The sequence below is a fragment of the Myotis daubentonii genome, chromosome 2, assembly GCF_963259705.1.
Source record: "Myotis daubentonii chromosome 2, mMyoDau2.1, whole genome shotgun sequence".
Classification (NCBI taxonomy): Eukaryota; Metazoa; Chordata; class Mammalia; order Chiroptera; family Vespertilionidae; genus Myotis; species Myotis daubentonii.
The window spans coordinates 87097622-87124617 of NC_081841.1; the positions used below are offsets into that span (position 1 = coordinate 87097622).

The window sequence follows — 26996 nt, forward strand, 5'->3', positions numbered from 1 at the left end:
CATTAATATCTTATGACATATGGAGTTGAAAAAAGGGGAAAGAGTATAGGCAGAGAGAAGAAAAGGGGATAGATCTCCACCCCACATTAGCCAAATGACATATCTGTCTTTCTGTCTCTCAAAGGTTTTGGAATCTAGATATTAGGAGATTCTTTCTCACCAACCAACCCAGCCTTTACATCCTGTCTATACAGGGAAGGAGTGAGATGTAGAACCTTGGGAAGTTTCAATGCACTCATTCATAAAAAAAACAACAACACAAAACAACTGAGGAAGGAAAAAATATGTTTAAAATTTTGGGCTATTATTAGGGTTCCGGCAAATGAGGCTTCAGTACCTGCTGCTCCCAATTTCAAAGTTGCTAATGCTCATTGTTTGGGTGAATGCTTACTGAGTATGCCATCATACGAAGAATTTGCCAGGGTTAGATTGAACAGGACGTGAAGCCTGCACTGGCGCGTTCTCTGCTGTGGTGAGAGAAGGAAGCCAGACAAGGCTGAGATCCCCGGCAGTGCCTGGCACACCGACTGAACTGCTGCATGAACAAGAAACACAAGCAGCCGAATCACACTGAGTTCCTTCATCTCTTACTTTTATTGCTGACACTTGAAGTACAGTGGAGTACTAAGAATTCATTCAAGCCGCAACAGGTTTGGCTCAGTGGATAGAGCGTCGGCCTGAGGACTGAAAGGTCCCAGGTTTGATTCCGGTCAAGGGCATGTACCTTGGTTGAGGGCACATCCCCAGTGAGGGGTGTGTAGGAGGTAGCTGATCGATGTTTCTCTCTCATCGATGTTTCTAACTCACTATCTCTCTCCCTTCCTCTCTGTAAAAAATCAATAAAATATATTAAAAATAAAAAGAATTCATTCATTAATTTATGCAACAAAGGCCTCTGATGGCAGGTGTTCAAGTTACAGTGGAGAACAAGTCAGCTCTTCTTGCATAAGCCATGGCTGCCACCTCAAAGTTGGGAAACGCACCCTCACCAAATGCAGGAATGAGTCTAAGTGGCTGAGAAATCCTTATCTCTGCAGGCTAAAAAGCTTCCCATTCCATCTGAACATACGAAATAGTGTAAAAAAAATACAGAGCTGACTGATGCAAACAGCTCCGATAATCCTGAGAGCTACATATAAAACCTGTGACCTTCTGTGAACAAATGACTCTCAACAGGTTGTTTAAATGCCATGGTTAATTTTAATGAATAATTTTTCATATGTCACTTATAATAGAGAATGAATTCTTTTAATGCATCAGTAGAAAGTGAAAATTGTGGCATTTGAAAGCAAATTTTTATTAGGAAATTAACCATTCAACACTGTAATCAGGGTCTCCACATGTAAACTACTAGTATTTATATTATTAACAATGGTCCATTCAAGATACTGTGGGGCTCAATTACATGCGCACTCACATGTTATATTTATGTCCTTTCTTCCTCTCTTTTCTGCTCCTTCTTCTACCTCCAACCCTCCCACTGTCAGGGCTGGCATGGCAGAACTAATCACTGTTGCCCTTGACTCCCAGAAGTCTTTGTTCATGCCATCAGAAGAGCATTTATAACTCCTTGTTATATTTGTGTCTACATGTCTATATTCCCTACTAAACTATAGTAGTAAGGCATACTCTCTTATCTTACAGGGCATGAGCCAAACGTTTATCATCTTTTTTTCTCATAACATAGTGCATGAGACACAGACAGGGCTCAACATTTATTGAACTGTTCAATGAACGTCATACATCAGCTGAGCCATTCACAAAACAGAAATAACTGACAGTATTGGAGAGAAGTATAAACCCAAGGTGAAATCACTATCATTCTCTACTAAAAATTTCTGTCTTAATTGCCTCCACAGAGGCACAAAGGGGGAGCAATGCAAGCGGTTATCACTTAACTACAAATCAGTGCTTAGTTTTTATCCCCTAAAATCATATTTGATGACTTCTGATCGAAAAGCATCAGGGTTTTCTGACAAATGTGAAGGCAAAAGTAGGCATTTCACATGTAAAGATAATCAGTGACTTAAATCTCAGATATATCTTTAATAAATGGGTTTAAATAAGTCAGTGTTGGCTAAAACCTCACATTTCTATTCTTGGTTTAATTCTTTAAGTAGGGAACAAAACAGACAAAAGTCAGAAAAGTCTATCCAGAGTGGTCTTGACCCTTCCAGCTAAAGTGAGTTTCCCAGCATTGAAGGTTCTAAAATAGACTTGGGATGGTCACTTGTCAGGGATATTGTGAGAAATACACAAACATTAGATCAGGAAATTCAGCTGAATGCCCTTTAAAGTCCTTTCCATTCCTGACATTCTGAGATTTCTAAATCACTACACACAGAGAGACTTATAAAATGCCTGCCTGAAATAGACTAGGATAACAAAAAAATATCTTTTGCCTAGGAAAAATAAACGCAAATATTATTTTTCAAAAAAAGAATGGATCATTTATTTTTAAAAATAACATTTAAAATAGGGATTAGAAACTTCAATAATCTCTATACTAAAACAATGACGATTTGCCACTCATTCACACAGAATCATTGTAGTTAAGTGATAACCACTTGCACTGCTCCCCCACTGGGCCTCTGCGGAGGCATTTAGGACAGAATCATCACCTACATGCCAGGAAAATTCTAGGTGCCAGAGATACAGAAGTGCATTAATTTCTTACCACTGCTATAACAAATTACAAGTCTACTGACTTCAAACAATACAAATTTACTATCGAAAAAAAACCTCCTAAGAGAGAACCAAGATGGCGGCATAGGTTAACGCCGGAGTTTGCTGCTTTGAACAACTACTTCAAAAGTGAAACTAAAACACGGAACGGACATCACCCAGAACCACAGGAACGCTGGCTGAGTGGAAGTCCTACAACTAGGAGGAAAGAGAAACGCACACGGACACTCAGAGGAGGCGCAGTGGTGAAGTCAAATTCTGAGGTGCGGAGTGCGCGGAGCAGGGTGGCGGCGGAGGGCGCGGTTGTTGTTTTCAATCGGGAGGGAGTCGCAGACTCTGAGCACCAGATCCGGGCGAGTCTTTAGGGACCCAGACTCAAACGGGAGAAGCGGGACTGTCTGGCTTCGGTCAGAGCGAGTGCAGCTTTCTCTCCGAGCTTTGCAGCGGGTGCTGGGACTCAGAGAGGCAGAGCCCCTGGGGACAGGACTGAGAGCCGCCATAACTGCTCTCTTCGGCCCACCCTGTTGATCCTGTGCAACCCGCCCCGCCCAAGCCCTGCACAGAGGCATTTGCCGGATAGCCTCAGGCAAAGGCTAGATTAGCACCTCCCTAGAGGACAGAAGTTCTCTCACTGCTGACACAGCTGATTCTCATAGCCACTTGGCCTGGAGGTCAAACCCTCCCTGGAATTAGCTACAACAATCAAGATTTAACTATAAGACTTCGAACAAAGACCACTAGGGGGTACACCAAGGAAGCATAACAAAATGCGGAGCCAAAGAAACAGGACAAAATTGTCAATGGAAGATATAGAGTTCAGAACCACACTTTTAAGGTCTCTCAAGAACTGTTTAGAAGCTGTCGATAAACTTAATGAGATCTACACGAAAACTAATAAGACCCTCGATCTTATATTGGGGAACCAACTAGAAATTAAGCATACACGGACTGAAATAACGAATATTATACAGACGCCCGACAGCAGACCAGAGGAGCGCAAGAATCAAGTCAATGATTTGAACTGCGAGGAAGCAAAAAACATCCAACCGGAAAAGCAAAATGAAAAAAGAATCCAAAAATGCGAGGATAGTGTAAGGAGCCTCTGGGACAGCTTCAAGCGTACCAACATCAGAATTATAGGGGTGCCAGAAGATGAGAGAGAGCAAGATATTGAAAACCTATTTGAAGAAATAATGACAGAAAACTTCCCCCACCTGGTGAAAGAAATGGACTTACAGGTCCAAGAAGCACGGAGAACCCCAAACAAAAGGAATCCAAAGAGGACCACACCAAGACACATCATAATTAAAATGCCAAGAGCAAAAGATAAAGAGAGAATCTTAAAAACAGCAAGAGAAAGAAACTCAGTTACCTACAAGGGAATACCCATACGACTGTCAGCTGATTTCTCAACAGAAACTTTGCAGGCCAGAAGGGAGTGGCAAGAAATATTCAAAGTGATGAATACCAAGAACCTACAACCAAGATTACTTTATCCAGCAAAGCTATCATTCAGAATTGAAGGTCAGATAAAGAGCTTCACAGATAAGGAAAAGCTAAAGGAGTTCATCACCACCAAACCAGGATTATATGAAATGCTGAAAGGTATCCTTTAAGAAGAGGAAGAGGAAGAAAAAGGTAAAGATACAAATTAGGAACAACAAATATGCATCTATCAACAAGTGAATCTAAGAATCAAGTGAATTAATAATCTGATGAACAGAATGAACTGGTGATTATAATAGAATCAGGGACATAGAAAGGGAATGGACTGACTATTCTTGGGGGGGAAAGGGGTGTGGGAGATGTGGGAAGAGACTGGACAAAAATCGTGCACCTATGGATGAGGACAGTGGGTGGGGAGTGAGGGCGGAGGGTGGGGCGGGAACTGGGAGGAGGGGAGATATGGGGGGGAAAAAAAAGAGGAACAAATGTAATAATCTGAACAATAAAGATTTAATTAAAAAAAAATAAAAAACAAAAAAAATAAATAAATAAAAACCTCCTAAAAAAAAAAAAATACAAATTTACTATCTTCAAGTTCTGAAGGTCAGAGGTCCAAAGCAGGTTTTATGGGGCTAAAATGAAGGTGCTGGCAGAGCTGTGTTCCTTCTAGAGCAGTGGTTCTCAACCTTCCTAATGCCGCGACCCTTTAATACAGTTCCTCATGTTGTGGTGACCCCCAACCATAAAATTATTTTCGTTGCTACTTCATAACTGTAATTTTGCTACTGTTATGAATCATAATGTAAATATCTGATATGCAGGATGTATTTTCATTGTTTCAAGTTGAACATAATTAAAGCATAGTGATTAATCACAAAAACAATATGTAATTATATATGTGTTTTCTGATGGTCTTAGGCGACCCCTGTGAAAGGGTCGTTTGACCCCCAAAGGGGTCGCGACCCACAGGTTGAGAACCACTGCTCTAGAGGCTCTAGGAGGAAATGTGTTCCTTGCCTTTTCCACATTCCTCGGCTCATGGACGTATTCCAATCCCTGCTTCCATTGTCATATCTCCTCTAATTCCCAAGCCTCCATATTTCCCTTATAAGGACCCTGGGGTCCACCTGGGTAATCCAGATTGTCTCCCCAGCTCAAGATCCTTAACTTTATCACATTTGCAAAGTCTCCTTCACCATAAAAGGAAACATATTCCAAGATTCTGGGGGGTGGGGACATGGCCATCTTTACTGCCTACTATAAGGAATGAATAAACAAGAGATCCTGTTGACATAAGGTTACATTCCAGTGGATGAAGTAGAAAAATAAATATGTAAATATGTGATGCAATATCAGGTAGTGACAAAGGTTATAAAGAAAAATAAAGCTGGGTAAGTTGTTATATTAAGATGTAGCTCCATTGATGATGCATTTTTTAATGGGAAGATGGAGAATAAGTTTTGGGCATTTTAAATTTGAAATGCCTATTCAACTTCCAAGGGACAAAGTCATGAATGTATTTGGAAATATAGGATTCTAGATTTCTGTGGTGAGGTTGTAGAGAGTTATTAGTATATATACACTAGTTTATATAAAAGATACAAATAACTAGCCAGATGAAGAAGTACACAGGACAAGGTATGGAAAGATCCCAAGTACAGGAGTTTTTGTCTGTTGGAGTTGGGGTGCTCAGCATATAAACATTTACAGCCATGAGTCTATGGTCAACCATGGAGGAGGCAAACAGAGAAGAGTTGCAAGGACTTTAGAAACAGGGAGAGAAGGAGCAGGAATAGTGACTAGTGATGTGTGAGATAGGAGGGGTAGTGGCCCAAAGGCCAAGTGAGAAAAGAGTTACAAGGAGAAGGGAGTAATCACCAGGACCACGAAGTACAGAGAGGCTAATTCAGATGAGTCACTGGGACCTTGACATGAGTAGGTTGGTGGGGACAAAAGCTTAATTCAAGTTAATTCAGAAAAGTGGAAACTGAAGAAATGAAGACTGAATATCAGCAACTCTTTGGGGGAATCGATATATAAAAGGCTAATATACTAAGTGTCCCTCTGACCAGTTGTTATGATGCACACTGACCACCAGGGAACAGACACTCAATGCAGGAGCTGCTGGCCATTTACAAAGAAACGGCACCATGGACCTGGCACCAACAAAGCAACACTCCGCTCCCCCCAAGTGGGATACAGGCCCCGCCACCACCCTGGAGCGACACCCGACCAAATGGCAGCCAACGCTGCCGAGACCCCATGGCACAAAATGCAACCCAGCCTAGCCAGGAAATGGTTGCAGTGAGTGCTGGGTAATGACACCACATATCAACGCCTGGCTTCCTCTCCCTAGCGACTAGCCACCCTGCAGTTTCTTCAGCCCAGGAACACGACTTGCTCTATAGCCAGGTACAAACATTTTATACTTTAACCAAATGTCTGTGAAGCGTTTTCCCGTGCCTCATCTCAATTGATCCTCACAGAACTCCTGGGGTAGGTAGACGGGAGACTCAGTGGAATCCTATTTTCTTTTCATTAGCTGGAAAATGGAGATTTAGAAAGCTTAGATACTTGACCCGAATGAAAAGAAATAAGACATGATGGACCTTGAAAATGACTTCAGGTTTTCTCACTGTGCAGAATATAGTCAAACACTGCTGCAGTTACATATTTTACCCTTTGTTCTCCCTATGTGATCTCCAATAATAATCTGCTTCGTGTTGATATTTACTGCTGTGTTGCTGACAATTCCCAGAAAGAGAAGTTGGGGTGCTTCACTGGGCTGGAAAAAGTTTAGCTAAATCAGAAAGCGCATCTAATTAAGCAAGATTATCTATATATATAAAGCCCTCGCTGGCGCCAATCACACGCGTGTGTTTCCATCTGTCATTGTTGATCATGAATTTGGTTGACACTTCTATTATAGAGAAAGGGCGAATAGTGGTATTAAAATATTTCTTCCAATTAATTTCCTTTCAATGTGCACAAATTCATACACCGGGCCTCTAGGTTGGCTATAAAAGGGAGCAGCAGAGCAACAGAGCAACAGAAGAGCTAGAAAGGGAAGAGGGATCAAATGTCATTTTCCTTTTTAATGATGGGAAATACATTACAAATGTGTACTGATGGGAAGACTATAGAGAGCCTTGATGTCACAAGATAGTGAGGCAAAAACTGCTAGGTAAACGGGTTGGGTAAGCAATACTGAGTGCCCTAGAGCTTTGTGTAAATAAATTTAAGGTGAGATCAGTCAGCATGACTGACTAGTCAAAATCAGTTGTTTAGGTGTAGGCATAGATGAGGCAGAGACACAGATTTAACCAGGTTTAAGTTTTTTTTTTTTGGTGAGTACAATAACGGAAGAAAGAGGCAAGAGCATGGCTGTACTGATGAAATATAGAATGTAAGCCACATAAAGGAGAGACACAGACAGGTGGTGGGCAGTAAAAAGGCAGGAAACTCAATGAATTAGAAGCCTCTCGGGAATTATCAAAATTGGAGAACTAGAGGAAGTGGTGGCCAAAGAGTGGGAGGCTTTACACTGAGTTTACCATTAGCACAAAGGACTCAGACAGTCACTGAGTTCATCTGAGAATCCTGACAGGGAGAGGATGTCTGTCTTTCAGAAGTGACTCAGAGTGTTGCTCTGTCTTTGGTTCCTTCCTTGAGATCAAAAGCCAGTGTTAACCAAGAAGTGGATAGACAGATGGGGGAAATAGAAACAAGAGCTAGAGACATCTGTACGGGGTTATCACAGGCCCACCATACAGAATTCATTTCTATTTCTAAAATTTTTAGGAACAAAAGGCTGCTGATCCTGAAGGAGAGAATCCCATCTCTCCCATTTTGTATATTGCCACAGTGCATGGTGTATCCTTCTAAGGACATATCCACCTGATCAAGTCTGATTGGTTCAAAAGTTTTCTAGGATAAAATGAGAGAATGTCATGTGAAATCTGTGTCTCCCAAACTAAATTTGCAGAACTAAGAAAGCCTCTGTTTGTCCCTGGGAGAAATAAAGAATCGTTTTCTCAAAGAGAAAACCTTCAGGCTTTGGGGATAAGGTTTTACATAGAGCTTTGATTTTTCCTCTTCAAACAACATTAGAAATTTCATTTTTGTCAGGACTTGAGAAACACACCCCTATGCAGCTATCAACTGGAATATCTGAATGATTAATTCACTCCCCTTGGAAAAGACAGCTGAGGTCACAAATCTGTCTGCCTTTGTCTTTAATCTTTATTCTTATCTCTACAGAAGCTTATTAATTTTGAAGTCACGAGTGGGTAGGACACGACAAGGACAAATAAGATCTGTACAAAAATGGCTTTCTATGTTTCACTTCTGACATAATTAGGCAAACATAAACAATAAATTCCTTAAAGAAGCTCTGTCTCCTAATGCCCCACGCTAATCTAGAATAGTGTACTCCATCAGACAAATCTTGATTAATGATAAAGTTCTGACCAGAATTGTTGGGGGATGAGTGGTAGAGTAGGTAATCAGTGAAATAAAATTAGTGCTTTCTCTTTTGCATTGATACTAAACTAAAAATGCTACAAGTATGTATTATTGCTGATAGTTTAGAACAGGGGTGGGAAATGTCTGGCCTACGGGCCATATAAGGCCCACAAAATCATTTGGTCTGGCCTTGCCAAGACATTAGGGGTGAGTTTATTAAATGTTTGACCAAATATAGCAGGCTAATTTTTAAGTTGATAATTTTGTATGGCCTGCAAATGATGTTATAAATATCCAAATGGCTCTTGGCAGAAAAAAGGTTCCCCACCTCTGGTCTAGTCAAATATAATAATAACAAAACTTTCTGTAAATTAAAAAAGGAAAACAAGTAGCTATTAATTGTTGTGTGAATCCTACTGTTACACCTCAAAGGGATACAGACTAAGGCAGGGGTGGGCAAACTTTTTGACTCGAGGGCCACAATGGGTTCTTAAACTGGACCGGAGGGCCGGAACAAAAGCATGGATGGAGTGTTTGTGTGAACTAATATAAATTCAAAGTAAACATCATTACATAAAAGGGTACGGTCTTTTTTTTTTTTTTAGTTTTATTCATTTCAAACGGGCCAGATCTGGCCCGCGGGCCGTAGTTTGCCCACGGCTGGCCTAAGGGATTCATTCTTATGATCTCTTTCTTATAGAATTCAACAAGAATAATTTATGCAGCATGCTGACATGACTAGGGTGGAAACAAACAGTTATACTTCACTCTTTGCCCAAAAAAGGTGTATGTGTGTGAGAATCTAAATTCTGAGGCAATTAATAGCTGATATCACATAATGATGTATTTTAAAATAATATTTTATATTCAAGTAAGTACTACCTCATAAAAAAATGGAAGTTAGACTTTGAAAGCCATATTTGGTTTAGTTTCACCCACGTTAAATCTCGAAAAAGCCATCTGTGCACCTCTCAGAAAGCTGCCCCTTCTTTGCATGTACAAGAGCAATCAAGTGAAATTTATGAGTGAATAAGAAAAGCAACCTCACTGCAACACTAACAATTTTGAATGAATCAACAATACTTTAAAAATCTAATAACAACTGATTTTTAAAGTTTCAATTATACTTATTCACTGAAAAAATTAAATGAAAAGGTATAAAGAATAATAAAGCAATCCTCTCCCCATCCTAAGTTATAAAGTGTACCATTTTCTGATTGATCTCCCATTCTTTCCCTAATAAAGCATACCACATCTCAAATACGGTACCTATCATTGCAATCTATGTCCCTTTACTTTTATCACACATGTAGACACCCCTAAACAGTAGTATTGCATTTACATGTTTAAGAACATGTAATTAGTATTATATTAGGTCCCTTTGGTATTTTCTGTTAATTAACATTTTTAGACTTGTCCATGGTGATGCAGGTAAGTCTAGTTCATTTACTTTCACTGCCAGATAGTATTCCATTGACTATTCCACAATTTGTGTGTCCCTTCTACTGTTAACTAGTATTGAATGTTACAGTAAGCATTCTCATAAATGTCTCCTGCATACAGGTATGAGTTTCCCTAGCATGGAATAGTTAAGTCATAGTTTTACCAGATATTGTCCAAAATGGTAGAATTAACTTGTTCTATGAGCAGAAGAAAATCTCCCCTTTTCTATAAAGTCAACAATATTCAATTGTTAGACATTTCAAATTTTAACAAAATTATGGACAGAAAATGTAACACCATCACACTTAGTGTTTAACGAATCCACAACTTTCAAATTTCTTAAAAATTGTCCTGGTTATTTTCGGCCCTTTATGCTTCACATAAGCTTTAGAATGCACTCTTTAGGTGTGATTAGAATTCTTACTGGGAAGTTACTGGAATTGCCTTGGGTTTGCTGATTTATTTGAGGAGAACTATCATCTTGGTGACATTGAGCTTCCTTATCTACAAATATAAAATTCCAAAAAATAAATGTGAACTATTTTATAAATTTCATGTTTTCCTCACATTGAGGCACCTCTAGTATCTTCTGCATCATTTCAATTTTAATATGTGTACTTCCAAAGCAAACACACTACCACTATTTTAGTATCATAACAATGTATATATACAGAAAGCCAACCAAATCGAGTCAAATTACATCCTCAAACAATGATCCGTTATTTTTGTGAAACATAAAATTATCACAGAATCAGAAGTATGATATTTAACATTTCTGAAAAATTATTTCCTGGTCTTGCTTATTCTCTGAGATAAAATAATGCCTTTCTTTAGTCTTCCTAATAGGCTCTATTTTCTGTTGCTTGAAACTTCAAATTCCAAGTTCAAATGAAATAAGCTGTGTATTAAAAGTCATGAGATAATTATTTTAAATTATACACACAAAGTAAATCATGGTTTCCTCATTTGAATATGACTTTAGCATCCTTATTGTATTTGTTTTAATGCTACGAAAAAGAAATTTTAAGGCAAAGATTCAACCAGTCATTTAACAAAGCTACATTCAGAAAACTGGCATGCTTTAGGAAACATCTTTTAGAGGGCAAATATTATATTCATTGTTTTAGTCACCATCTAGAATAATATGAATATTCTAGTCTGATTAATGATAACTGTGGTTAAAACAGTAATGCATATTCATAGCTGGGTGCTGAGAACCACCCTTCTGTCTATTTATGATTCATTAAACCATTCATGAAACGGAGAGTGAAAGCTTTCTATGTGAATGCAGTATACAGTGTACATTATATTAGTTGACTTTAATTTGCATTTGCAGAATAATGAAGTCTTTTCTTCCCTAAGTAGATGCAATTTACCACTCATTTAAATCTCTATAAAAATTCAATTTTGCTTCTTAAGGCAATTATCAATTTTTTGTTGCATTTCTGCTATTCGTGATATCATACATTTATGTTATCATATAATATGGTGGCTATATGAATGGCACATCAAGTCACAATGACTTGGGTTTAATCCTGTCTTTTCCTGTGTTAACTAAGTGACCTTGGACAAATTACTTGACCTCTAAATTGAATTTCCTCACCTAAAAATGGAGAAGATAATTCTGATCTATATTATGAGGTTGTTCTGAGAATATAAGAGTTTAATCTACAGTTTATATTCAATTACCTATCATCATCATATTGTGTCCTACTTCTATGCCACTGAAATCTAAATTGCATCTTTCTAGAAGGCAGAAGCCAATGCTTACCTTCTTTCAGAGAGTTGACAACATGCTGAAAACATGCCTATGTGTAAGGCATTCAAAGTAATTAATACATTTTTGCATTAAAAATATTTCTCTATCCTTTATATTCTAAGTTTTCAAAAACTCTCCCCATTCTGTATCTGATTTCTCACATTAAATAATAAGCTATTTAATGGTAGGTGGCAGTTCAATGAGTAAATGAGTCAGTTGTACTAAATGTTAACTAGTAAATGAATACGTATATACTGACTATCCATTTAAAATGAAAATTGCTGTTGAACCAATCCAAAACAAAATGTTAAAAGACATTTTCAGATGTAGTTTCTAAAAGGAAAACAAGTTTCTGTTTTCAGGCAACTACCTGAAAAATATATGTAATACTTTTTAAAAGTACTTAGTAGACAAAGACCCAACATCTATTTAAAAATTCTGGTCTTATTTTAATGGATGAAAAATAATTTTCTAATAATCATACAGGAGGCCAATCTAACATCAAGCATTTAAACCTATGAATCTCATCTAAAATACTTAACCCCTTGATAAAGATTATGTAACTGGACATAGTTAGAAAATTATGGCATAAATTCTCCAGGAAGAATAGCTTATAAGTAGAAAATCAGTAACAGATCATTACAAATAATTGAAAATAAGATGCTATGATAACAGTATACTATTTGATAGTGATACTAGGTTTTTCTTTCTTACATTTTTGTGTGCAGAAAATGTAGGGATTTTCCCCTCTTCATTTTGCTGGTGAAAGAAACTCAGAAACCAAAGGTAATAAAAACAATCAGTGTGTTTACAAATATTGTTTTTTTTAAAACCAATTACCATGGGGAATAATGGTCCAGGAGAAATAATATTCAAATACTACCATAAAATTAAAAAAAAATATTTTATCACAGATGCCATGAGTCAAAGAGAATGAGAACTAGATTCACAGCTTTGTAAAAAGAGTGGTTAAGAATCATGATAATTTATCTACACACACACATACCATACACACACACACACACACACACACACACACACACACACTCCTTATTTAACTATTTCACTGATGTACTCCCATGGCTACTTACACATATATCACTATTATAGGGCTTATTCTTTCATCTGTACATTTTCATTGCTTAGCATATAAAGATACTCAGCAAATGTACTGAATAAAAGAAAGAATTTTAGCTGTCTCTTTTGCTCACTCTCCCCTTCAACCTACTACATACTGGCTTGCACCTGTATTACTAAACCAAAAAAGCTCTTCAGCAATTAACTACAAATCTGCTAAATTCACCAACCATTTTTCGACATTTCTCTTGCTCTTGCAATGGTGACTACTCCCATATTCTTGAAACACTCCTCTCTTGGCTGCCATGACACCACCTTCTTCTCCCATCCCTGGGCTCCCATCTTCTGGGTCCCTAGAGCATAGCCAGGTCTCCCGTAAGATACATTCTTTGTACACACAGTTCCCTCTGCCTAGGACACTCCAGCACCCCTTCATCCCCTCACTGCAACTCCTATTGGGACTTTAGATCAGCGCTTCCCACACTTCAGTGTACACATGACTTGCCTGGTGGTCTTATACTAAATGCAGGGTCTGATTCAGGAGGTCCGGGGTGATACCTGAGAATCGGCATCTCTTACAACCTCTCAAGTGATGCCCAGACAAACCATCCATGTGTGGACCACATTTTGAATATCGAGGTTTTAGATCTTAGCTCAAATGTTTTTTCAGGGAAATTTTCTCTGATTCCACCTCACCCACACTCCTGATTTAGTCAAATGCCCCAAATTCACTCTTATTGTACCATGTAAATCTCCATGATGGCTTCTGCTTACCATTACAGCACATATGCCTCCTTCCCTGACCCCTGCTTCTACCTAGCGCCTGGCATGTTCATTTTTGAGAAATGAATGAACAATGTGCTGAGCCAGCCCCCAAATTAGGTCGAATCACTTCCTTTCATGATGACAGCACAAGCTCCTGCAGAACCCGAGTTCACCTGTGACTAGCACTCCCAGAGGTTTCCTATTCCTGCCAAGATTCACTCATCTGGGGGCTGTAGAACTATGGTCAGAGAGAAATTGATTCCATATGTACTGGCTTTCCTACTCTAGCAAACTGGTTGGCCACAGTCTCCTTGGGCAGCCCTTGGTACTCCAGGTTCTCTTATGCCAGGTATACAAGGAACATAGTATAAAAAGCAAATCCTGGTTATTGGAGTGGGATCCAAATCTCCGACCCTGGTGTAAGAAATGACACCAGGAAGGGTAGAGGTGGGTTGAAAAGACAAAGACTTCTAGTACAGTCTGATATTTTTCTATTCAAAATTAATTGCCAAAATTCTCATAAAATACATACTTTTATGTTTAGGAAAATAATTTTGACTAAAATACTGTAGGAAAAATATATAAGTTAAGGGCTAGATACAAGAGCTAGAACATTTGTAAGAAAAAAGTTGTGATGGGGAATATAATGAAAGATATTAATTGCAAAAATCACATGAGAGGCAGAAGCAATACCACCGTTGCCAAGAAAACTGCCTGCAAAGAGTGCCAAAGCAAAAACTAAAAATAAACAGATAAAACACAGTTTGAGATATAAACTCCACAAATGTCATTTTCCTTGATTAATAAATACATAAAAATAGTCACAGCACATATTAGCAGAAATAAAAAAAGATCTTAACACTTGATTAAAATATTAGTAATATCTTGGAGAAAACTGCTCTCTAAACAAAAAGTTTTAAGTATACTTAAGGGGACAGGTCATTTATTCTGAAGTTAAATTTTTTTTCTCAATTGTGTTTGGCAAACCTATCAGTATACTCAATTAAAAAATGGCGACATTTATTTTTTCCACATAATCTTATTTGCTTGAAATTTTTCATGTCATTTAATGATATATCAGAAAGAGATGGTTTTCTCCAGAGGTGGGAGAAAGAGGACACTGCCCCTCTGATACTTCCGTCCCCAAGGCGTAAAGCAGCCAGTTTTATGGCATTTACAATTCATGGAACACTTACGTTTTATAAATGACTTCTTAAAAAAAGGACATCACTTTTTAAATAGTGTTGATGTCATGAATTTTTTCCCCCAGTAACTTTATGATGTACTGAATTGTACAAAAAGTACACAGAATCTTCTAAAAGTACAAATCTGGGGGAGTACATTTCTTAGTTAAATTCAACTTTTCAACTGATTTTCCAAAGCACACAATTGCCTTCACTTTATCTTAATAATATATTTCTAGTTCTATTTAAAATGAATAATTATTTAAGTTATTTATATCCTGAAATTTTATTAAATTATTATCATCCCCAACATGCATATTTCTGAATCTAGAACAGCGGTTCACAACCTGTGGGTTGCGACTCCTTTGGCGGTCGAACGACCCTTTCACAGGGGTCGCCTAAGACCATCCCGCATATCATATATTTACATTACGATTCATAACAGTAGCAACATTGCAGTTATGAAGTAGCAACGAAAATAATTTTATGGTTGGGTCACAACATGAGGAACTGTATTTAAAGGGCCAGAAGGTTGAGAACCACTGATCTAGAATAACGTTTACTCAGTCAGCATGGTACTTTGTCTAATGCCAGATGTCATTTAAAATAAATTTATTTTACATAACGTCAGCCTTAGAGAATAAGTGCACAGATTCATTTTACTGAACATGAAGCTTCATACAGAAGAACTGTCCAAGCAAACTACAAAAATTCTTTGAACATTCCACTTACAGGGACAAGGTATTACCCTGTAACACAGCTCTACTACATAATCACTCCCAAAGAGATGGGACTGAGTCCGCGGGGCCATGAACATGGGAGGACTGGGTCCCCTGGGACTGTGGGTACTCGTGATTTGAGGAATATCAAGAGAGAAAGAAAGGTTGGAGGTGATGGCCTGGATTTTGCAAATAGGCACATAACCATAAAACTGTCTCAAATCACCAGGAAAAAAACCCTAAATATTATGGGTTTGGCTATGTTTTTGAACCTTGCCCACAAGATTTCTAGCCCATTATATTGAGAATATTTACCAACACCCCCCCCCCCAAAAAAAAAACCACACACACACACAAACTCAAACATAGCTCTGTTTAAAATAAAAGCCAATGGAAAATAGAACTCACTTTGTAAAAATCACACTGTAACCAAATCTGATAAACATTTATGTTATCATCTATACCACAAAGGAAATAATGCCTGCACAAACCAGAACTAATAACAGTAACACCACCAAAGAAAACGCAAGCCCACACAATTCTTGCTATAAAGAATATCATTTCTTAAAAACAACAAACAGCCCTGGCTAAGTTGGTTGGAGTATTGTCCCGTACACCAAAAGGTTGCAGGTTCGATTCCCAGTCAGAGCACATACTTAGGTTGTGGGTTTGATCCCCAGTTGGGGTGCATACAAGAGGCTGGGGGGCGATTGCTGGTTCTCACATCAATGTTTCTTGCTCTCTTTCTCTCTCTCCCCCTCTCCCTCTTGAAAATCAGTGGAACATATCTTTGGGTGAGGATTAAAAACAACAACAAACAAACAAAAATTGAAAATTAGTGAGAGGGTGAGGTTGGAGGTCTATGGGGAGCAGTGAAAGAAAAGTAATGACAAAGTCCTGTCAAGATGGTAAAGCCAAAATATCATTAAGAAATGGATTTACAGATATGATAGATCAAATAACTATTAATATGAGGAAGCCATATCCCCACAATTAGGCTTGAACAACCTATGATGAACACACCATATGGAACACCTTCTGGATAATCAGTAAGAGACAAGTGTGTCTTAAACACAATTCTTTTTTATGAGGATCATAAATACTAATTGACTTGGGGTGGTGAACAGACAATGCAATATACAGATGATGTATTATAGAATTGTACATCTGAAACCTATGTAATTTTACTAACCAATGTCACCCCAATATATTCAATTTAAAAAAGATGTATTTTTAAAAGAGGATTTGTGCTTACAAAAGTCTGGTAAATGCCAAAGATTTGAGTACTTGGCAAGTGGGAATAGGCAATGTACAAAATCCCAAAGCAGCCTCTACAACCAATCGCAAGTACTGACTCTAGAGCAGCCGTGGGCAAACTATGGCCCGCGGGCAAACTATGGCCCGCGGGCCGGATCCAGCCCGTTAGAAATGAATAAAACTAAAAAAAAAAAAGACCGTACCCTTTTATGTAATGTTTACTTTGAATTTATATTAGTTCACACAAACACTCCATCCATGCTTTTGTTCCGGCCCTCCGGTCCAGTTTAAGAACCCATTGTGGCCCTCGAGTCAAAAAGTTTGCCCACCCCTGGTCTAGAGCCTTTTTCCTCATGTGCTCCCAAATTGGTCATTACTTGTCTTCTCTCTCTTTTTTTTAAGCAGAGATACTGATCAAGCCTCTGCTGTGGTGAAGAAATATTCACTTAGGCTGAGCCATGCAGATAACAAGGAGGCTAAAGCCAGCATTCAGAGACAAGGCATCTTAGGCATCTGGGGAGCAGTACAGTGCAGGGGCTTATGGTTTGGGCTCTGAACTTAGTCCAATCTAGGCCCTAGTTGGCCTCTATCACTTCCTAGCTGGTGTGACTTTGGGCAAGTTACCTTACCTCTTTAAGGCTAACTTGTGGAATCTATGTGCATCTTTAGTAAGGAGGTAAAGTATACCTCCTTCGTAGTACTAGTATTAAAAAAGGTGGCTATTTTATGGGAACCATGGCATGAAATGAGAATGCTCCTAAATTTGATTCAGTTAAACTTTAAAAGCAAGCGCAGGAGAGTAAAGTTGGCAATTCTCAAATTATTTTATAAATCTAATGCAATGCCAATCAACACCGCAATGTTTATAAAGAACATGAAAAAATAATTCTACAGTTCATGCAGGTAAACAATAGGCCAAACTATCCAAGAAACTTTTGAAAGAAAACTTGAGTGTGTGTGTGTGTGTGTGTGTGTGTGTGTGTATAAAAGTCTAAGTAACCGTTACAACTGAATGACCAGAACAACCAGTCACTATGACATGCACTGACCACCAGAGGGCAGACCCTCAACGCAGGAGCTGCCCCTGGTGGTCAGTGCGCTCCCACAGCGGGAGTGCTGCTCAGCCTGAAGCTGGGCTCACGGCTGGCAAGTACAGCTGAGGCAGCAAGCACCTCTCCTGCCTCTGTGACAGTACTACCGGGCGGCGGTAGCAGCGGCACAGCGGGGCCAGGATGAGTGGCAACGGAGCTGCGCCTGGCCCTGGCTAGGGCTCCTCCCCAGCCACCTGCCGCTTTGGCACTGCTACATCCCCTCGAGGGGTCCAGGATTGTGAGAGGGTGCAGGCCAGGCTGAGGGACCCCACCTGTGCACGAATCCATGCACCGGGCCTCTAAGATACATACACACACACACACACACACACACACACACACACACACACCTATATTTAATCCTCACCAGAGGATATTCTTTTCCATTGATTTGTTTTAGAGAGTGGAAGGGAGTGAGGAATGGAGAAAAGGAAGGAGGGAGGGAGGGAGGGAGGGAGAAACATCAATGTGAGAGAGACACAACACTGATGGGATGCCTCCCTCATGCACTGGGGAATGAACCTGCAACCCAGGTCCCAGGTATGTGTCCTTGACCGGGAATTGAACCCACAACCCTTCAGTGCCCGGGCCGGCTGACATTTTAACCACTGAGCAGCACCAGCCAGGGCAATGTACTTACTATATTTTAAAAAAATATTTTAAAGCTACAATAATTAACAAGGTATGATAATGGATTAAGAACAAGCGGATCGATAAGACAAAGTAAAAGTCTCTGAACATATACAAGAACATAAGAATTTAATGTTTTTTGAAGGTAAATCAAACAAGTAAAGAAAAAAACAACACAAATTGAGGGTACTTTGTTAACCAAAAATCTGTACCTTATAACTAAAAGTAATTCATCTAAGATTTAAGATTTAATTGTAAAAAATAAAACCTTAGGAAAAGTAGTTGAAGATATCTTTGGGGAGTAGGAAGGGATTTTCTTTGTATAGACTCCAATGAAGTCATAAAATTAACTATATCTTTTAAGAAATGAATGCAACTAAATTGATCAACAATCAGAAACAAAAATCAAGGAAAATGACAAACAAGGAAAATATATTTGTAGTATATGGTAAAGGGTGTTAACCTTCTAAATTATAATGACAGTTTAAAATTCAATTTTAAAATAAACAAAATATAAAAATGAGCAGAGTATACAAATAGGCTCAAAAATATAAGGAACAGCAATTATGAAAAAAAGTCAAAGTTCACAAGTCAGTGCAATAACAGGTAACAGATATGTTAATTAGTTGGACTGTGGTATATCTACACAAGTTACTTTATACACCTTAAGTAGATCCAATTTTTATTGTCAAAAATGTTTAAAGCTCACAAGTCACTAAAAATATATTAACTTAATATTTCTTGCTTATTACATTTTAAAGGCTTTAAAAAATTAAATAATCAACTAAATAAATATAACACTCAATATATATACATATATATATATTACAATGTAGAAAATATATTTGCTTATATATTCTAGAATGAATTTGCCTTATAAAGCCTTTTTTTAAAAAAGCTTCTATCCTTTAATTCAATAATTCCTCTTGTTCCATATCTACCCTTCAAAATCTGTTTTGTGAAACGGAGACCTGGACTCTGCAATCTACAGTTTTCTCTTGCCAGTTGGTTCTATTAGGCTCTGTCAATAGAAGACACAGAGAGGGAGACCAGAAGCCCAGAATGGAATTGCTGCAAGTTTGCTGCTGCTCCTGTCAGCCACTCCCAGCAACAGCTTTCAGTCTCCTCAAATATACCAGAACCAGCTGGCCCAGGCTCCTCAGTGGTTAGGTCCAGCTCCATGAAGTCTGTCCTCTGTGCTGCAGCAGATGGGGGCAGGGCCTCTTCTCTTGCAGTGGTTCTCAACCTTCCTAATGCCATGGCCCTTTAATACAGTTCCTCATGTTGTGGTGACCCCCAACTATAAAATTATTTTCGTTGCTACTTCATAACTGTAATTTTGCTACTGTTATGAATCGTAATGTAAATATCTGATATGCAGGATGTATTTTCATTGTTCGCGACCCACAGGTTGAGAACCACTGTATAGGCTCTCTGATCCACAACCTCAACCTGGGGTACTATGGTTTTCTTCCTATCAATTTTTCCACTGACCCAGGGTCAAATCCAGAATCTCACACATTGCATTTAATTGTTGGTCAAGATGGTATGGCTACATAATATTCCATCTATTCATATACTATACTTTTATTTAACTAGCACTGTTACCATTGTAACTCACTAGGTATTAATAATAGGAAAGGAGCAGAGGGGAGGCCAGACACTATAAGCATGGTCATCTGGGCAGCTTCACCAGAAAGCTACACCTTCATGCTCCCCACGGGCTCACCGGTCCATTCCCTGCAAATCACCGGGGAAGGGGTCCAACAAAGGGGAATGGATGCGTTCGCAGTGAAGTCCAGGTGCTGTAGGGAGGTCATTACTTGTCTTCTCCAGCCCCCCCCCCCCCCGCCCCACCTTTTTTTTTATTAAAGCAGTCTAACCTGGGAAAAAGATAACTGGCTAAAGAGGGTGGCAAGCTCAAAAAATCCCACTGGATTCATTGGATAAGTTCCTAGTTAAAATCCCCAGAGATAAAGGAATTCTCTCTCTTGCCGTTGTGTTCCTGTTTCTCACTTGCTCCATGATGCACCTCGTGTGTGTCTCCACAGCCATGTGGCCCTAGAAGCCACACGTGGGCCATGCAGACTCCATACACAATGGGCTGCAGCTGGAACACAAGCCAACCTAGCCAGATGCTGCACTGGACTGTGCACGTATGGAGCGAAACACTGGGCAGTGGCTTTATCTTAGCCCTGCTGAAGACACAATGGGACTTTTTCCGCGGGGGCACGGAGGAAGATGGGACCTTGAAGAGGAACTCCCTTAATGTTACCTCATCATTCAATAAAGCTTTCCACAATACCCATCCTCCCACAGAGGCCTCAGGAATTTCCTATTCCCGTGGCATCCCAAGAGTTCCACTTCTACTGGCAACAGGTGGGTGGGGACGAAGAGGACACCCCATCAATAACAATACTGTCTTAAAGGACATTTGGTTTGTGTCCATTTCTTAATTTTAAATAATGCTAGAATAAGCATCCTTGAGTAGAAGTGTTTGTCTGTACATCTTATTTCTTTAGGATAGTTTAGGACCTTTAGGATGATCATTGAGGATCCAGCAGGAAAACGGAAACCACACAGTTATTTTCACAGAGAGAATGAATTTAATGCAGGGAACCAGCCAAACAGGTTTGGAAGTTTGTAAAGGTTAACCGGGAGCCCTGAGGTGAGAACAGTAAACACATGAAGCAACCGCCTCTCTAGGTCTGGGGTGGAAAGAGGCTGGAATATTAGAAGTTAGACACTTAAAGGCTCCGCACTGAGTTGAGATGGTTTGTTCCTAGGAGGAAAGAGGAATGTACATTAATAAGACATTCTGAAAAAGAAGAGGAAATGCCTGGCATTCCTTCTCCTTCCCCCCTTCAACAGAAAACAAACAACAAGTAACTCTTATGTGCTTTGGTAAAGCAGTCCAAACAAAAAGAATTTTGCCACCATAAACACTGAAACCTACCAAAATTCTGCAGAGATTTGAAAAGCAATTTAAAAAGTACATACAAAAAAAAACCTGGGCTTTGTAGTGGCCATCATTATCTCCAGCAAAAGTAAAAGAAAATACTGTAGGAATTAGGGGGGGGGGGAGGGGGGGCAGGAAGGAGGGCAAATTATACCAGACCATTTTTCAACTGTAAGTCAATTAAAGTCAGTTTGAACTTTTAAATGACAGAGGTTGGTGGATTTAAAGCAACAGAGCTTTATGTATTCTTGAGCATGTATGATTGTGTACACAGTATGGTATCTGACAATCTGAGAAAGTAAAAACAAAGACAATGAAAACTACAGAAAGAACTAGGCAAGGACCAACACTGGGCTGCCAGTTCACTCAGGTTATGAGGTTTTTAATCTTTCTGAAGCTTTAATATATTTGAAATAACCTGACTTCATAAAGCACAAAGAGCTGACTGAAAAATTCACTTTAGCAGACTTGCTGACTACTTCCACCAAATCATTAGCTGCCAAGGGGCTAAATAAAGAAAGCACAGGTAGCTTAGCTGCACTGTATAAGCAGCACCAAATAACTCTAAACCAGATGGGTACAGATGTACGGAACAGCCGCAAGCTAAGTTCACTATTTTCCAAGAAACTCCAACATTTGAAAGAACCGCAAATGGCATTTAGCTCCACAGTGAACGTCCTGTAGGTCAGCAGGAAGCCCATTACGGGCTGACAGTCCAGGAGACAGACACACTTTTCAGAGTGCTACTGTAGTAATTTCCTGTGTGAAAAGCTCACTGCTGTTCTGCATTCCTCAGGGTGCATTTCTTATCATCTCAGAGGATGTTGCTCTTCCCCAGGAAGAGGAAGGAACCAGTTGTTACTAGATGTGTGGGCTGAGAGCTGTCAGGCATTTTCGGCATGCCTCAGCTGTGGGAACTGGGGATGCGGCTTAGGTTCCCAGCCCTGGGACAGTGGATAGAGATTATGGCAGCAGTTGGGAGTCACGGTTTAGAAATACAGTATCGCAGGAAGTTGGAAGGCAGAAATAATACTTAGAACTTCAACATTTCCAGTTTCCAGAAATGTGCTAATTTTCTAAAGGAAATTCTAAAAAGTATCTACTCTGTTGGGCTCCCAAATAGCATCCTATATTATAAAAGCCCAATATGCAAATTGTCCCCTCGACTAGGAGTTCGACCAGGGGGCAGGGCCAGCTGGCCAACTGCCCACGGCCCTTTCCTCAGGCTGGCCCTGCCCCGGCTGGTGGCGGTAGGCAGCCGGGGAAGGGAGGCCCTGGCCAGCAGCCAGCAGCTGCTAGGGACCCTACCTGAGCATGAATTTCGTGCACTGGGCCTCTAGTGACCCCACACTTTCCTCAATCACTTTCCTCAATAAGTATAGGGACCAGTTTTGTTGTTTGTGGAAAACAGGCTCTTCCATGAGATAGTGAGAAGAGCATTTCACTGATCTACAGATGGGAGATTGTGGTGTGGTAAGGTTTATTTGTGATGCAAAATCAAAGGAGTTCCCCTCTTGGATTTTCAATGTCTAATCTCCATCCATCTGGCCATGAAAAAAGTCCAACTGTGTCTTAAGCAAGGCCATGACAAAGGTGAGTGTCCAGTTTCTGCTTCATATTAAAGCTAGTCCTTTTGGAGCCCATGTGGTCTGCTGCCTGCCCACCCCGCCCTCCCCCAGCTGTTAGACCCACATGGTCACATGTTCCTGGCAGGAGGGAGGGGGGTTTGCCAATGAATGAGGTGAGTTTGGGTCATGAAGCAAAAGGGGTTTGGGGAGAGGTAGGTTGGGGAGAGGGAGAAAAAGAGAGGGAAACAGGTAGGGGGAGAGAGAGGGGGGGAAGAGGAAGAAAGAGAAGGAGGGAGGAGGAGAGGGAAAGAAAGAAAGAGAGAAAGAGGGAGACAGAGAGGGGGAGAGAGAGAGTGCGCACTCTCTTTGTGTTCTGGGATTATAACCAGGAGATTTTTCAAAGTAACCAATCATCTTCCCAAGCTTTTGCGGGTTTGCATTGGGTCAATGATCTTTTTCCTAGGCTAGTCTGACAGTGCTCATTTGACTGCTATTGCACAGCCCCCCATCCCTAATTAATCTGTGGGGAGCAGGAGGTGTGAAGCTGTAGCTCCCCAGCTGAAGGTGCTCAACAATGTCGGACTCCCCTTGCTCTCTTCCTATTAATAGCTGGCTAACTTCAGTAACAGTTTTACTGCATAAAGTATTATTTAACTAGGGTTATTTTTAAAACTTGAATTAGCATACAATTTTTAGTGAAAGAAAACATTAATGTAAGCTTTTCCCTCGTGACCTTGAGACTTAAAGGGAATGAAGCTCAAATTAGTAAAATTTTCAGTATGGCTACATCAAACATGGAACTTAGTAATTATGATTTTTATTAAAAAGTATCTTTTATTTGGAGAATATAAGAAAGCCTCTGACCCACATTACATTTTATAGATTTCCAGATCTCTATCTTCTAAGAAACAAAAGAACATGTCCCTTTAAGAAACGAAAAAGTTTTAGTGTTTTTTATTTTTTTTTATTATTTTACAATCCTAAAACATTTTTTTTTAAAGGTCAGCTATCACATTCACAACTGTTGGTACTTTTTAGAACATATGGGGCCTGATGCACTTCAAAAGCAAGGATAGAACTCATTTGGAAATGGTAAGAAATTTGTGAAAATGTTGTATTTTTCATCTTTTCTTTTGTTATCATGTATGTCTTATTTTAAAAATGCATTTGACAATTTAATTACCTCATTTCTTAAAAATTCAAAGGGCAATAATATGTTAAACACAAAAACTTAACCTCTAAACTCGCTGCAAGCCTTTTCAGAAGAGCTCATTGAGCCAGGAAGGACCCGGTCGGGGGCATGAAGTCCAGACCAGCGGTCACCAACAGTGGTCTGAGGTCCCAAAGGTCTAGACCGCCAGTGGCGGTGGCTGCAGCATCGGGGGAAAAGGCAACATGCCCACTGGCCCAGAGCTGGGGAGCACTTTTATACACTACGTTTTGGGGAAGGAAGATATAAGTTGTTCTATAATAATTTATATTGGCTACAGATAAAAGGGGATGGGATAAGGTGAGGGGGGCGCGTTCAGGACTGGTGCAGAGTCCATAAGGAAGAAGTGCTTGCTACTTTGGGCTGGTTGCAGGCAATATCCTGGAAAGCTCATGTATAAGGAAGAATCTGAGACTCCTGGGGTTCAGGGCACCTGGCTATTCTCTTTCAGATAACTGTGGAGATAGCCACCTGGAAATTAACTCAAAATTCCAACACAAACAGGAATGTGAGCAGTCTTGTCAGCTGGTCCCCAGTTATTAATAGGCAAACCACCTAAATGCTCTGTCTCTTTCTCTCACGCTCCCGCCTCCATAATTTAATTTAAACATCTCAGATTTTTTTTTCCTGGTCAGTTTTTAAATTATTTCTCAGCTCTGATAAGAATTCCTCTTTTACTCCTACTAAGCATTTTAGAAACACACTTAACTTTTTTATTCACCAGATTAAAAAAAATTACTGTGTCTGATCGCTTGACATATTCACTATGGTTTGAAATTCAGACTAAAAGTATTGTGGAAGGCAACAGAGATGGATTCTACAAATGCCTATGTTCATTTCCTTTCAAATGCTTGGAGCAGGAACAGGAGGCAGCCACTGCAGGGCCACTGAACCAATGCCTGACGATGCCACAAACACGTTTCCCAAAGCTTAGTAAGCAGCAACGAAGTTATAAACAAACATACCCAGTTTCAGAAATCATTTACAACCTAAATGCCACCTTATAAACCGTTGCAAAGTTTAGAAATTTAAGGAAGAACCTCACCTACCTCCAAACTTAGAGGCTGTTTATATGTAAATCCAGGAATGTTAGCTTACAGAAAAATAGTGAAAGCAAAAGGTTTGTGCAACATTTTTTTTTTTTTTACTGATTTTCCTGGGAAAGGAAATAGAGATTTGGGAACAATAAATTGCATATTGCCATCTTACACTTTCAAAGTTATAAATTTTAGTTTTAGGGCATTTAGTTTTGCATACACTGTGTTCTTTCAAGTAAGTCTTTCCAAATCTTTGCTTACATAAGCAGTTGGGAACTGGAATGACTGAACTAGTTATGCAATGTTGTTTAGCAACCAGGACAAACGGTTGCCACAACATCCGTGGAGACATTCTCTCTGTATCTGCAAGTTTACTCTTTATATGTCCCTGTGTTTTGTCAACACATTAATATTTTCAGACAGCATATTCCATATGACAACCTCCATGAAATGTAAAACCCTTTTCTTCCTAAAAGTAGACTTATGTAGAAATCTTTCCAAAGGGAAACCAATACGCTTTGCTAAAAAATACGAATCTGGGATCAGTGAAATGACATCTAGGAAGGGGTGTGTTTTACCACTTTACTTCCCAAAGGCACAGAAACAGCAGAGTCCTCTTGCACTGATTCAGCTCTTCACTTCACGGATCCCAGAAAAGAAGACAGAAACATCACAGTTCTTTTTCTCTCAGCAACCCCACTGGCAAACAAGGCCAAACCAGGAGATTATCTGGGCCATCCTGAGATTACTCAGGGTTACACCGTATTGTCCCTGGGGAAAGGACATAGGGAATCCCACTGCTGACATCCAATCTGTCAGGAAATCCTTTTGGCTCTGCCTTCAAAATACATCCAGATTTCCATCACTTAGCATCACCTCCTCTGTGAGCACCCCAGGTCATTGCCTCCTGTCTGAGTATTTCACTAGCTTTCTAATTGGTCTCCTCGTTCCCTGTCCACTACCCCCCCCCCCCAGCCAATTCTCCACACAGTAGCCAAAATGAAGCTTTAAAACATGTCAGATCAGTCCTTCCTCTGAAGGTGACCCTCGGTGACTCCTATCTCACTCTCCATCTGGCCATCTAGCATTGCTCCTGCTTGCCTGCTCTTTCCGGACATTCACGTGACTTGTTCCCTTCATTCCTTCAGTCCTTTACTCAAATGTCACCACAACATGATTCTTGTCTTGGCCCTCTATCTAAAACACACCCGCTTCCTGCCTGCAGCGCTTTTTCCATCTCTGCATTTTTGGTCTACTTTACTACACAGTCTATTTTTAAATTTGTGACTTGCTTGTCTCCCCCACCAGAATTTGAATGTAGTCTTCTCAAGGGCAGGTGTTTTTCTTTTGTTCACTTTTTCTAAAGTCGAGAACAGTAAGTGGCACAGAATAGTTACTCAAGAAATGCTGACTGTGAGCCAAAACTGTGAGTGGCCATGCTCCCTGCAGTCTGCCACATCCATCACCCACTGAGTTAAGTAACTAAAGACCACAAGTGAGACTGATGCACTTTTACTACCACGTTGTAGTTTCAATTACTCATTTTGTTTTGTTCTGTTAATCCTCACCGAGGATATATATTTTTTCCATTGATTTTTAGAGAGAGTGGGAGGGAAGGAGGAAGGGAAGAAGGGAGGAAGAGAGGAAGGGGGAGAGACAGAGAGAGAGAGAGAGAGACAGACAGAGAGAGAGAGGTGGAAGA

General features: G+C 39.8%; 1 protein-coding gene across 7 annotated transcripts in view; it reads right to left on the bottom strand.

Moving 5' to 3' along the window:
- Positions 1-26996, bottom strand: part of POC1B (POC1 centriolar protein B) — a 109858-nt gene that overhangs the window by 10634 nt on the left and 72228 nt on the right. The window contains exon 10 of one of the 7 annotated variants that reach the window (XM_059683754.1): positions 21103-21302. The exons of the other annotated variants lie outside the window; for them this stretch is intronic. Within the exon in view, the coding sequence (XP_059539737.1) occupies positions 21171-21302 (132 nt within the window). The 3' untranslated portion in view covers positions 21103-21170. Of the gene's footprint in view, positions 1-21102; positions 21303-26996 lie in introns of those variants that run through there. 7 annotated transcript variants of the gene reach the window in all.